The following is a 14,703-nucleotide window of genomic DNA, read 5'->3' on the forward strand; positions in this document are numbered from 1 at the left end:
TTTGCACCTGTGGCTGTAATAACAGTTTTAATATCGTGGGAGCGCGCGCGCATTTAGGTATTTGGGGTCGTTGCTTTGATGCCTTCGCGCGCTGCATCACCCCGGGTCATCCTGCGGAGTCAGCGCGCGTGCGTGGTGCTGGTGAGAGAGAGAGTTTGTGTGAAAACGGGACCTCCTCCGGGGCTGCCACGCGCCTCCAGTGTGTATCTGTGTGTGTGTGTGTGTGTGTGTGTGTGTGTGTGTGTGTGTGTGTGTGTGTGTGTGTTGGGGGAGGAGGGAGGGAGGGGGCTGTTTCTAGGTTTTCCTCAGTGGTCGCACGCACTGAGTTTGCTGAAGGAGACACGAGCGGACGCACGAGGCAGCTGGAGTGGATTAAGAGCGAGGGAGACGCGCGTGCCATTACGCATCAGGCTGCTCCGGTGTGGAGAGCATCGGTTCAACCAGCGCGACCAGGCTGATTGTTATTTCTGTTCTCACTCGTGTTAATGTAGAGGAGGAGCAGAGGGAGCAGAGGAGGAGCGGGAGCGGCGCTACGGGCACCGTCACACACACCGAGCACCGGGGAAAGTTGGAGTAACGCGGGCGGACGGTGCGGGAAGGAGCGCGTGGATGTTTAACGTCTAACACCGAGGAAAGTGTTGGTTGTTTCTCCGCGCGTGGACCGACTCCTCCGGATGAACCGTGGATACTCACACACGCGCTGCTGCACCGGAATATGCGGTCCTTAACGGACTGTGCCAACACTTGTCCCTGTGTGCGGGTTTGAGTCCACCGAGCGGAGTCCGGGCTCCCTCCCGGTCCACACCGTCTCCAGGGCCATCTGCTCACTCCACCATGTCGGCGGCAGTTTCACCGGTTTCCAGCGCAGAGCGGGAGCGACAGTGAGACACACCGGGAGGCAGAGAGAGATACACGGCGTGAACCGGACTGGACCGGACCGGACCGGACCGAGCCTTTGATCCGCCTTCATGACTTGTGGATTTACAGCTGCACGCGACATGATCCTGATTACTGTCATCACTTTGGTGTTTGTGTTGGGTGAGTACCGGAGTGTCTGTGCACCCGCACACCCGCACACCGGCGTGCGCGCGCAAACACACTCACAGGTGAGGGCAAAGGGTCCGTCCGTGTGGAGCTCTCTCTCTCTCTCTCTCTCTCTCACACACACACACACACACACACACACACACACACACACGGTGAAGGTGCACGACTCAGATTCAGACACAGTCAGATGCTGGATTTGCGTCCAACACCTCGGAGTTCCTCTCACTGCAAAAACAGAAACAACCCTCGAGTAATCCCGTTACATTCCGGCTGCACCCGCTGAGTATCTACATATACTGTGTTTACATATATAAATATATATCTGTGTCTGCCTGTGGGTGCAGAGGCTGCACAGCAGAGGTGGAAGAAGTGAAATGACTTCAGTATCAGTCAAACCTCCTTAAAGTGTCTGAAGACAAACACACATCATCATCTAGTGACACTAATATTGATATTTATATTATTATTATTTACATAAGTCAGCCAGGCCATGAGGGTTATGTTGTCTCTGAGTCTCATCCTGACTCTAACCTCATGCCTGAACCTCACCCACCAACCAAGCAGCAAAGATGAGCCAATCAGAGGCAGAGGAGGGCGGAGCGAGCCTTCACCGTCCCAGGAAAATTGAAAATTCATGCACAGGATGTGAATTGACGAATCTTGGGACAGCGAAGGACTGTCCCGCCTTACTCTGCCTCTGGTTGGCTCACCCTGCACCCTCACCCTGACCAGTCCCACTGCTTTTGCCTCAACAACAAACCAAACCAACGGCGGCCGCAGGTACGAGCTGACGAGTTTCTCCTCCAGCTCCTATCAGGACTCATAAAAGCACATTTTGAAGTCGATCCTGTTCGGCCACTCCCCGGGAAGCTCGTGTCCCTCGGAGCGCTGCGTTTGAACCCCAACCTAACCAACCAAGCCAGCGCGTGGAATATCTGTGGAAAATGTTCTTACAGGACAGTTACAGTGAAGACATGAACTCATCACTGCTCTCTAGTGGACGAACTGAGAAAACATTTCAAATCCAACCCACTCTCACTCCCAAGTCATCGAAATCAGGTGCTTAGCCAGTGACTGGGGGCGTCAGACACCAACGTAAAAATCCATCTGATGTGCTGTCAGCGTCAGGGAGAAACACGGCAGCACAAGAATGACAGTTAAGGTGGTGAAAGTCTGATTAGGGTGGGTGGAGGGGTCAGAATGTTTATTATCCTGTAGCAGCAGTACTGACATGTTTACTGTCTAATTTTATTCAACAGTACATCAGTTTCACTGCAGCAGATCTTCCTCTAACAGCTCTTGTGGTGGCATCTCTCTGATTCTTGGGCATCTGCACAACACCTGTCCCTTTTTAGTGCTTAGGGGGCGTTACCCGTAATCATTGAGCACACCTGGGTAACAGCAACCTCGTCTCATTTTGGAGTTGTTGAATACTGCCGCTTGGTCAGTGACTTCTGGCATCAGACACCAACGAAAAAGCCGTCCTTTCACGTCGGCATGATGCACGGCTGGTGGCTGTTATAGTTTAATGGCGCCTGGCAGCGTCAGGGGGAAACATGGCAGGACAAAAACGTAAGTTACTAGGGTGGAAGTCCAAGTAGGGCGGGTAGGAGGGGCGGTGGACGGGTCCAACAACCACCAACTTTCACCCAGGAGGCTGGTGTTCACTTCCTGTAAGACTGTAAAGCCAAACCCTGTCCTGTTGTCCTAAACCCAACCACGTGTGTGTGTTGGCTAAACGTAACCACGTGAATTTGTTAGCTAAACGTAACCACGTGTGTGTTAGCTAAACGTAACCACATGTGTGTGTGTTGGCTAAACATAACCACGTGAATTTGTTAGCTAAACGTAACCACGTGTGTGTTAGCTAAACGTAACCACATGTGTGTGTGTTGGCTAAACATAACCACGTGAATTTGTTAGCTAAACGTAACCACGTGTGTGTTGGCTAAACGTAACCACATGTGTGTGTGTTGGCTAAACGTAACCACGTGAATTTGTTGGCTAAACATAAGCACGTGAATTTGTTAGCTAAACGTAACCACATGTGTGTGTTGGCTAAATGTAACCACGTGTGTGTGTGTGTGTGTGTTGGCTAAACGTAACCACATGAATTTGTTGGCTAAACATAACCACGTGTGTGTGTGTTGGCTAAACGTAACCACGTGAATTTGTTGGCTAAACATAACCATGTGTGTGTGTGTTGGCTAAATGTAACCACCTGAATTTGTTGGCTAAACATAACCACGTGTGTGTGTTTTTAGTTTACAGTTCAGTACAAAGACAGAAATCGGTCAGTGTTAAAGGGGAAAAATACGAATGATAAAAACAACCAGTACACTCACAGTATAATAATGAAAGAGAGAAGAGATGTGTGTTGCATCTGCAACCTGGAGAAATATCAATAGACAGAAGGAAATAAATGCGACAAATACAAAGAGCTGGAACAATGACAGAGTGCAGGAGATGGAAACATTAGAAGAGAGTTACAGCAAAATAAACGTCACGGTCTGTTAACGGATTTAATAGAAGAAACTCACTGTGGCTTCGACAGGACAAAACCTTTCTGATAAGAGATCAAAAGCATTTAAGATTTTGGCATTTCAGCTAAAAAAGCAAAAGGAACGAGCCGTACTTTCCAAACTTGAAAATTAAAAATTGTAGAATACTTTTTTACAATTATTATTATTATCATCAGTTGGACTGAGCCTTAAAGGAGTGGAAACAGAAAGATTGTTTTTGGTTGAACAAATGTTTTATTACTATAATTGAAACTAAAATAAAACTGAGATTCAACATGTAGTTGTATTTTTATTTTCTTCAGTATCCCAGATAAGCAAATGTACACGGTGTGATAACCGTCAAATTTAATATCAGGGTTAGGGATGTCCCGATCCAGCTTTTTCACTTCCGATCCGATACCGATATTACAGCCTTGAGTTTTGGCCGATACCGATCCGATCCAAGCGTGTATTATACATATTCACTTATTTTGTTGTCAGTCATGTTAGAAAAGGTTTGATCAAGTAAAGAACAACTACTTAATCAGGTTAGTTAGAATGATCCACAACAGTTGGTATGAGAAACTGACCTGTTTATTGTTAACAGGGTTAAATAAACAAACTTTAAACTTGAACATTAACATTAAATAAAAAATATAGCTGGTTTGCTTTGGCCCCTTAATAAATAGAAAATAAATCAACACAAGAAATCTTTAAAATGTCTAACATTGAAATTAAAACAGCAGCAAGACTCCACACACTTGTGCTTTGGCCCCCTAATAAATAAAAAAAAAGATTAACACCACAAGACATTGTTGACATTTAACAAGCAATACAGCCTTTCCTTTTCAGTTATTTCAGTAGTGTTTCTGTAGTCCATCCATGGCTCCAGTTTCACTAATTGTGCTCAAAACAGTGCCATCAGTGCTCTTTACTTAAACAGTAAGAGTGTAAACCAAATAAAAATATCACTCTCAAAAAACCAGAGCAGAAATCAAATAGTCAGTTAACTAAGTTGACCGCTACTCCTCCTACCCTCCGTGTGTGTGTCTGCCGTCTGCATGCTGGCCTGGTGGACTGATAGTAAGAGCTGTAGCGGATCACTGGAATGGACTGCTTGAATCGCAGAGTGCTGGGCAGGCCGGAAAACCTGGCATGGACTCCGTGAAAAACTGGATCGGAGTTCATGGATCGGCATTTTTCCATGCAGTCCGATCCGATGCTGATGCCCGTTTTTTTGCTAATATCGGCGGCCGATACATCCCTAATCAGGGTATACCTGAAAACCAGTAGTTCATTTGCTGCTTTGCAACTGCTGTCATTAAAATTTAGAGAATGTAGATTCAAGATTCACAAAGTTTTATCGTCAGCTCCACAATCATGTAACAGACATGTAGAAAATCAAAACGTTTCACTCTGATTTTTCAGTTCCAATGGTGCAAATATGGAACGATCAGAACAGCAGCTTACTGGTAGATGAATATATGAGGTGTGGTATGACAGCGTTTGTATTCTTTGAACACAGCAGGTGTATTTGTGAGGTGGCCGGTTGAATCACTCTCTGTACAGGCCCCATCATCACATCGACACTGCCTGCACTGTCTGTATTCACTGATATATTCATATCCTGATAACAACTCATCTGGCCGATGACTGATATCAATATATCCACCTTTTCCCACCTAATTTTATTGATCATCACGTCTCTTCTGTAGTGAATTAACATCAGGTGATACATACATGCTCTCAAGGTGACCAGCAGATGGAGACATGAGATATAATACTTTTTGGTGTGTGTAATATTTATTAAAGGGATAGTGCACCCAAATATTTAAATGCAGCCATTATCTACTCACCCATATGCCGAGGGAGGCTCAGGTGAAGTTTTAGAGTCCTCACATCACTTGCAGAGATCCAAGGGGAGAGGAGGTAGCAACACAACTCCACCTAATGGAGGCTGACGGCGCCCCAGATTCAAACGTCCAAAAACACATCATTGAAACCACAAAATATCTCCATACTGCTCGTCCGTAGTGATCCAAGTGTCCTGAAGCCCCGACAGAAAAAGTTGTTTGGAAAAACCTCATTTGAACTCTGTTTTTAGCCTCATTGTAGCCTGTAGCTCTGACTGCCTCTCTGTGCACCGAGCTCACGTGTGCATGTGAGACCAGGGAAAGCACATGAACACACATGAAGGCGGTGCCCATGTCTCACAGTCTCGCGCAAGAGCGGGTTCACAGAGATGCAGTTAGCACTACGGACGAGCAGTATGGAGATATTTTGTGGTTTCAATGATGTGTTTTTGGACGTTTGAATCTGGGGCGCCGTCAGCCTCCATTAGGTGGAGTTGTGTTGCTACCTCCTCTCCCCTTGGATCTCTGCAAGTGATGTGAGGACTTTAAAACTTCACCTGAGCCTCCCTCGGCATATGGGTGAGTAGATAATGGCTGCATTTTCATTTTTGGATGCACTATCCCTTTAAGCATGTTGTCTGATTCTGAGGCCTATTCTTATTTGTTTTAGAAATATGACCCAGATTTATGAAACAAGCCTCGGATGTTCAGACCCAACAACTGCTCCACCCACAGTCGGCTGTTTTCATACTGATACGACACTTTTTATTATTCAAAGCAGCTGATGTACTTTAGTGTGGAGTAAAGTAGTGTGTCGTTTTACCTGTGAGTGACAGTATGATGTCACAGCAGTATGATACGCTGCTGGGTGGTGTCTGGTTGAAACGCTGTAATGTTAGCAGCAGGACAGTCTTCATAGGGCAGGTGGTGTGGGTCCAACACACCGTGGACTTTCACCCAGGAGCCTGCTGTTCACTTCCTGTATGAATGCAGAGCCACGCTGTGATGAAATGATCAAACTCTACATTTCCGCAAAATATAAAACATTTTTTACCTTGTTATGTAGCAGACATGTTACTTAGATGTTACGTGTTTCAACAGCGCTGTGGTTAACATGTTGTTATGTTTAGGCACAGAAACCACTGGTGAGAAAAAGATCATGTTTCGGCTTTAAATATCTGCTTTTGGTGGCACGATCGTCGCTGGAAATGCGTCCGATGTTTCGCTAGCTGACGACAGTCTCGCCTAAACATGTCTACACACACACAGTCATGTGCGCACATTTATACTGTGCAGCAGCCCTCAGTGAAAATATGTTCCTGCGTGCACATGGGCGAGAGAAGCATTTACGTCACCAAGACCCATACGGACACAAGATTGAGAAGATAGAGAAGTGATGATGTCATTCTCCACGCAGGCAGTTCTGTGTCAGCTGGTGAAACTATGTTGACTTCTGCCTGCAGGCTGATGTTAGTGGCGTGGAGGCAGGTTGTGTCTGAGGTTGCTAAGCGACCATAACCAGCACCGTATCACAGCCTGTTTACCTGAAACCCTGAGCGCTGAGCTGATCTTCTTCCAGGTGTTTTGTTAGTGTGTATTGGGCCAAATGTGTCGTCTGTGGACAGATGTGACGCTCTGACAGTCTGCACTAACATGATCAACTTCTTCTCCATATTTATCACACACTGAGCTTCACTGAAGAAGGAGAGATATCTGTGGGCTGTGATTGGTTGGTCCTCGTCACGTGACATGACATGTGTGCTGCCCTGAAAAATAGGTGCTCCAGAATGTGTGTGTTTGCCGTGTTTGAGTGCGCCTGTCTACACTGGAAACATTTAATTTGAGGGCGTGGCATGTGTCCATGTGTCCATGTGTCCATGTGTCCATGTGTCCACGTGTCCACGTGTCCACGTGTCCATGTGTCCACGTGTCCGTGTGTCCATGTGTCCATGTGTCCACATGTCCATGTGTCCACGTGTCCATGTGTCCATGTGTCCATGTGTCCACGTGTCCATGTGTTCGGGCCCTTATGCTCCATATAAACAGCTTTCACAGCCCTGAAATGCAGCCACGTGCACTTGATGTGTTCACGACAACAGAACGTTGTTTGTACAGTTTTACTCTTGAAAGGTTTGATGAAGATGAGGGAAAGTGAGACTGATGAATCCTGTTGATGCTCTTCACCATGAAGGCGCAGTATCTGTACCCTCCATTCATTGGTATCAGTCGCCCACCTGTGCTTCCTGTACTTTATTTTCTTGTCCTTTATCAGCTGACACTGACAGATCTCAGATCAGCTGATCTCGGCTGTCAGGCTGAAGTGCTGCTGGTCGAGGTGAAGCTCAGCCTGCGGCTCTGCATTTGCTTTTATTTTAAAGCCTGAGTCTGTGAGGTGGAGTCACAGTGCGCAGTGTGCTGTTACAGTATACGTCAGTAAACACAGTACTTGAGTAGATGTACTCAGTTACATTCCTGCACAGTGTTAGTTGTTTGTGGGTGGATGCTCACAGTCAGCATCCTCGGTCCTGACACCAGCCGTCCTCTGAGGGAGCGCTTGCTTTGTTCCTCAGTGTGTCCAGCAGGATGAGCCTCATACAGGAAGTCAGCAGTTTGTTCTCCTGTCAGTGCTCACTGATTCTGGGATTCACCAGTGTTTTCTTTTCTGTTGCTCCTCTCACAGGCGGTCGAGAGCTCGCCCATAAATATATCCATACACTTCTCACAGTCACTAATTGTTTGTCCAATTTTAGGAGAAGAATAATTTATGAACATTAAAGAATGCATGAACATCATAACATTAAATTTAGATTATTATGTTTTAATCATAATGACTCTATTATTAAATGTCAGGGCAAAAGAAAAATCAATATTCTTGGTCTGTTTTCAAATTAAGATTTTAGCACACAAACAATATAAAGATATAAAAGTGCAGCTGAAACAATTAGAAAATGATTTACATATCAGCTTTTCAGGTCATATGAAATAAAGAGCAAAAATGTTTCAGATGTATTAGTTTAACAAATGTTGACTTCCAGTGTGATGATGTTTAAACATACAGGTGTCAGCCCACATACATGAACACATATGCAGCACGTGTGTGTCCACTGTGAGCCAAAGCAGCGTCCTCGTCTTCCTCCAAACATAAATGAACTCAGTGCATCATATGGATCAACACTAACAACACAACCGTCCATTTTGTGACAGTTATGTAGATTTGTGGTCCTGCTCTGGCGGTTACAGCGTTGCCATGGAAATGACGGAGTAATATTTCCAGTGATGAGCCAGGTGTGCTGTTCTGCTGATCTGAGCACATTCTAAATTTCTTGTCGACCAATCAGATCGCTTGGTGGGAACTATTTGTTGTGTAATATGACTTATCTGCGGAGCATTGACACACTGACCGACACGTGTCACCACTCAGAAATATTCTCAGCAGTGAACCGATGAATGATTCACTGCTGACATTTGTGATTCAGTCTGAGTGTGGAGCACAAACTCTCCTGCAGACACACAGAGGACGTGAGCTCAGCTGTGGTCCTGTCTCACCTCGTCACACAGCTGTCAACACACAGCTGCAGACAGGTAAACATTCATATCAGACCAGCCAAAGCATTCTTATCTTGTCCCTGTGACTCTCAGTTAATTGGACTCCACCTGCGAGCTATTGTCGCTGCAGTAATGGAAGCTGTTGAACCGCCTGGCGAAGGCCACCCTCGCTTGCAGAGACCGCAGCTGATTCAGGAGCGTCTGACACAACATTTGTTTCTGTCCCTCGTCACCCTCATCAGTCTTCTGTCTGAACTCATTAATGCCAAAACTTAAAGGGGTAGTTTGGATTTTTTTAAAGCAGGTCCGTGTGAGGTATGATCCATAATCCATAATCAGTGTCAGTTGGCATGCCTTCAGTTTGAGGAAGCAGGCAGGCGTCCAACAGGGAAGCTAAGCAATGTGCTGCTGTGGAGGGGTCGGCAGCAAAACTTTTTTTAGCCACCCATAAAAAAATCAATATCGTATTAAGTGTACGCTATACTGGGAGTATTTTCACCTCTTTACCTTTCTGTCAGACAGCCTGTTCCAACAGGGAAACCATTAACGGCTTCAGTTTCCCATCTGTGCTCTCGTCCATGCCAGACTCCACTGACAAAAACAGTAATTTTAGCTCACTGAACACAGGAGCTGCTGGTCGACTGCTGCCTCCATCAGTTAGTTAGTTTGTGTTATATTGTGACTTTGGTGAATCCAAACTAACCTAAAGTCACACAGTAACACAAACTGACTCACTGATGGAGGCAGCAGTCGCTCAGCAGCTCCTGTGTTCAGCAACGTTAAATTACTGGTTTTCTCAATGGAGTCTGGTGTTGAAGAGAGCGATGTAATGCCTTTATTTTACAGATGTAAATGACTGTCTGTAATATAGCGTACACTTAAACTGATACTGATTGTTTTAGGTGGGACTTTAATGCCTCCGCACTCTGGCACAAACATCTACTTTGAGTCAAGGATGAACCATTAAGGTGGTCAAAGGTCAAAGGTCAAAGGTCAGGGTCGCTGTGAGTTTGTCCCCGCCCCCCCTCTCATGAATATGGTCTCTCAAGAACCCCTTAAGGGAATTTCCTCACATTAGGCACACAACATCCACTTTGAGTCAAGATTGAACTGAATAGAATTTGGTGGTCAAAGGTTAAAGGTCACTGTGACCTTGTGACTCATTTTCTCATTTTCAATAACAAGAACAATTTGAGGGAAATTCTTCCAGTTTGACACAAACATCCACTTTGTGTGACGGATACTTTCATTAGAATTTAGTAGTCAAAGGTTAAAGGTCACTGTGACCTGTCTGTCTAATTTTTTGTGAAGGCAATATCTCAAGAACACCTTCACAGAATAATTGAAATTTGGCACAAATGTCGACTTGGACTTTACAATGAACTGATCAGAATTTTGTGGTCAGAGGTCACTGTGACCTTGCATCCATCCCATTCTTGTGAACGCATTATCTCAAAAAGGCCGTGAGGGAATGATTCAAATTTGGCACAAACATCCACTTTGGGTCAAGGATAAATTCATTAGAATTTAGTAGTCGAAGGTTAAAGGTCACTGTGACATGTCTGTCTAATTTTTTGTGACGGCAGTATCTCAAGAACACCTTCACAGAATGATTCAGATTTGGCACAAACGTCCACTTGGACTTAACGATGAACAGATCAGAATTTTGTGGTCAAGGGTCACTGTGACCTTGCATCCGTCCCATTCTTGTGAATGTAATATCTCAAGAAGGCCTTGAGGGAATTTACTCAAGTTTGACACAAACATCCACTTTATCTCAAGAATGAACTGATACGGATTTGGTGGCTGCAGGTCAAAGGTCACTGTGACCTCACAAAATGTGTTTTTGTCCATAACTGAAGAATTCATTCACTACTTCTGACCAAACTTGACACAATTGTCTAACAGGATAAAATAATGAAGGTCAAAAGGTCAAAGGTCAGCTTGACTGTGACATCATCATGTTGTAACGTCATATCTCAGGAACAGAAGGGGAGACATTTGGTCAGATACTGAATTGGTGACTCTAATCTTGAAACTGTGCTGATTGTATAGATCTTCTGTGTGTGAAGCATCCATGTTTTCACTGACATGGATGGAGACTGTCAGAGACACTGGACTTCACGTCCTTTCCTTTGGTGAAGGATGCTGCAGTGTGTCCTCGGCTGAAGGAGCTAATAAAGGAAGCACTGACGCACCTTTCCTTCATATGAAGAGAGCTCAAACAGCTGTCATCATGACAGACATTCAGATACTTCGGGGTCATTTCACTCAGTGAGGAACATTCCTGGGCACAAAGCCACCCCTGCACCTACGTTTGGTTGAACCCATGATGTCAGAGATGATGTCAGCAAAAGTATAAAAGCAGGAAGTGTTTGGTTGCCGCCCCCTTTGGAGAGCATGCAGAGTGTGGTGAGTAGGAAACAAAGAGAGCCACAGGTCACATCACAAACAAACTGAACTTAAAGTTCTGAGAGAAAAATACAAACTGAACAGAAGTGCCTGCAGAGCTTTAATACGTGCACACATTAGCTTTATTGTTCACCTCGTCCCTGATGGACAGTCTGACGAAAGCGTGTGATTAGCATATTTCTTATTAAATGTCACTGAAAACAGTTTATTTATTTTGAACATTAAATCTGCACAGTAACGTTACGTCTAAACTTAAGTTTTTAATTTAAGGTGGAATAACTTTTTTAAGGTGAGACCTAAAATACACTTAAGTCTTTATGCCTCAAGGTGTCATGTTTTTAGGTTGTTCATCTGTCAGTCCAGTTCTCTTAAATGTGATATCTCAAGAATGCCTCGAGGGAATTTCTTTAAATTGGGCACAAACATTCACGGATTAGAATTTGATGGTCAGAGGTCACTGTGACCTTCTGTCTGTCTTATTCTCATGAACAAGGTATCTCAAGAACGATATAAGGGAATTTCTTTTAATTTGGCACAAACATCCACTAGGACTCACAATGAGCTGATTAGATTTTGGTCAGGGGTCAAAGGTCAAGGTCACGGTGACCTTGTCTGTCTCGGTTGACTGGTGGGCGGAGTCATACAACCACAGGGAGGACTGGTGGGCGGGGTCATACAACCATGGGGTGGGGACGACCAGTAGCTCACCTGGTAGAGCAGTGTCCCATGTACCAAGACGTTGTTATCATCAAAACCCATGAGATAGAAAGTCTAATTTTTAGATTGTTTAAAACTATTGTTTATTAAAATCATCTTGAAATAGTGTTTGGACGACACAGGCTCTCCCCTCCCTGGAGCCTCCCGACCCGCCATGTTGATGAAGATGTTCTTTGGATGGTCAAAAGATAACAAAGGGCTTTCAAATGATGACAGATGTGTATCATTCTGAATATATATGTGTATATTCTGAATTTGTGACCAGTAGGTGTTTATTTAGATCATTTACATCTTTTTTTTTTTTTTTTTTTTTTTTTTTTTTTAAAATTTTATTTTGCAGTTTTACAAGAAAAACAGACATAACAACAACACTAACAATAACACCCCGGTTCAGACATGTAAAATGAAGTTAAAGGGGAACATCTGTGACATTAGTTAAAAGATTACAGTACACAAATACATAAATGAATAAATAAATAGATAGACAATAAAGCTACCAGTTATCTGTCCTGACCTCATCCAAGTGGGCAAGGAAGGGGCCCCAAATAGTCAAAAACTTTCCAACTGAATTAGTCCCTGTGAACCTGAGTCCTTCCATTTGTATGACTGAAGTCATATCAGCAAGCCACCTCTGAAAGATGTCGACTTCCACTCCATCAAAATGAGTCTTTTTGCAACAGTCGTCCCCAGCATCAGAGACTGCGATTGCTGCAGGTAGGCCTGCTGTAGTCTGTGAGCAGCCAAAGATGGCGAGTTCAGCATCCGGTTGGAAAGATCTTTTATAAGCCTTGGAAAGCCAGTCAAATATTTTGTCCCAGAATCCAGTCAGCGAGGGGCAGAACCAGAAGGCGTGAGACAGTGAGCCCTCAGACACTTGACATCTGTCGCACAGCGGTGAGACAGAAGGAGCAATCTTGTGCAGCCTGAGTTTAGAGTAGTGAAGACGATGAACAACCTTCAATTGGATCAGCTGATGTCTGCTGTTAACTCATAGTTAAACACCTCTCCCATGCAGCCTCAGACAGCTCAATGCCTAGCTCCCCTTTCCAGGCCTCCCTCATCCTATCTGTGGCAGCCCTATTACAATCATCAAACAAATGCACAAAACTGGAAATGAGATGTCTGGAGTCAGGGGGCTTCTTCAAGGTATCAAAAAAACACATGCTCCTTAGAAAGAGTTTTGAAATTAGGGATTTTGGATAGAACATAATCTCTGATTTGCAGGTAACGAAAATGGTGTAAGTGGGGTAACTCATATTTCACCCGCCTCAAAAGAAGCAAAACGTCCACCCACATACAAATGCTTGATAGAGGTAAGACCCCTCTCCCTCCAGGCGTGGAAAACTCTGTCTGATCTCGAAGGTATAAAGGAATGGTTGAAGCAGATGGGTGTATGTACAGAGGTCGCTGGCAAACTCAAGGCTTTTCTGACCTGGTTCAGAATTCTAATAGAGTTTTTAATAACAAAACTTTGACTCCTTAAAATGTCAGGTTTCTCTATTTTAGAGAACAACAAGGCTGACAAGGAGGATTTGACTACAGAGTTGGCCTCCATATTCAGCCAGGAGGGGGCACCAGGGGCCAAATTGCCTGGAGATTCCTGCTGCCAGAACGTCAATGTCCTGACGTTAGCAGCCCAGTAATAATGTCTAAATATGGGTAAACCCAGCCCTCCCTCTGACTTGGGCTATTGTAAATGGGCTTTTGAGATCCTGTGATTCTTATAATTCCAAACGTATGGCAAAATTACGGAGTCTAGTTCTTTAAAAAAAGCTGACATGAGGAAAATAGGGAGATTCTGACAAAGGTAAAGAAACCTGGGAAGGGAAACCATTTTAATCGAGTTGATACGGCCAATCATAGACAGAGGCAAGATCCTCCAACCCTCTATATTTCGCTTAAGCTTAGCAACGAACTCAGAGAAATTTAACTTAAATATGAGTCTGGGTTCCCTGGGTATTGTCAGGCCAAGATATGTAAAGTGATCTTTAACCAATCTAAAAGGGATACCTTCTAAGAAGCCTGGCGTGTAAGTGCTGGAAAGAGGCATAAATTCGCTTTTTGTCCAGTTAATTGTGTATCCAGACAGCTTACCGAAAGAGGTAATCAGTTCTAGCAAAAGGGGAACTGATTTTTCTGGTGTTTTTAGACCTAATATGACGTCGTCTGCGTACAGACTAATGAGCATTTCTGTGCCCCCCACTTCCAGACCCACAATCAGATCATTTACATCTAAAGGTCAAGTGTCTGAAACACAGTGAGTCTTTGTTACATGGCAACGTGTTTAAAATGGATCCCTGAGGGTTTTGTTTTCTGGACACAGAACACTGTCTCACAGACTCTGCAACACAGATAGTGAGTGCAGATTCAGCTCGGTCCAAGTGGACAGATTTATGGCAGAGACGGCAGGTTGAAACAACCCGGAAGTTTCCTGACTGATGGCTCTGCGCAGGTTGTGTTCAGACGTTGCTGCAGCCTCACTGTTGTCAGCAGAGCTCTGATACGTGTCCATTAAACTGGGTTTGGCTGAAGGCAGCGCGGTGGTGACGGTCTCTGCTGTAGAGTTTATCTGAAGCCAAATAAAAGAAGGAGCTGCTGGCGGGAAACTCCCAGAGTTCAGCAACCTG

General features: G+C 44.6%; 1 protein-coding gene across 2 annotated transcripts in view; it reads left to right on the plus strand.

Moving 5' to 3' along the window:
- Window positions 1-303: 303 nt before the first annotated feature.
- The window catches only part of gfra2b (GDNF family receptor alpha 2b), a 180,881-nt gene continuing 166,481 nt past the window's right edge, over window positions 304-14,703 (plus strand). For both annotated transcript variants that reach the window (XR_007451685.1, XM_049603832.1), the window contains exon 1: window positions 304-1,038. Coding sequence is in view for 1 of the 2 variants with exons in the window: in XM_049603832.1 (XP_049459789.1) it covers window positions 969-1,038 (70 nt within the window). In the remaining variant the exon portion in view is untranslated. The remainder of the gene's footprint in view (window positions 1,039-14,703) is intronic.

Source organism: Epinephelus fuscoguttatus, linkage group LG18, assembly GCF_011397635.1.
Source record: "Epinephelus fuscoguttatus linkage group LG18, E.fuscoguttatus.final_Chr_v1".
NCBI classification, from domain to species: Eukaryota; Metazoa; Chordata; class Actinopteri; order Perciformes; family Serranidae; genus Epinephelus; species Epinephelus fuscoguttatus.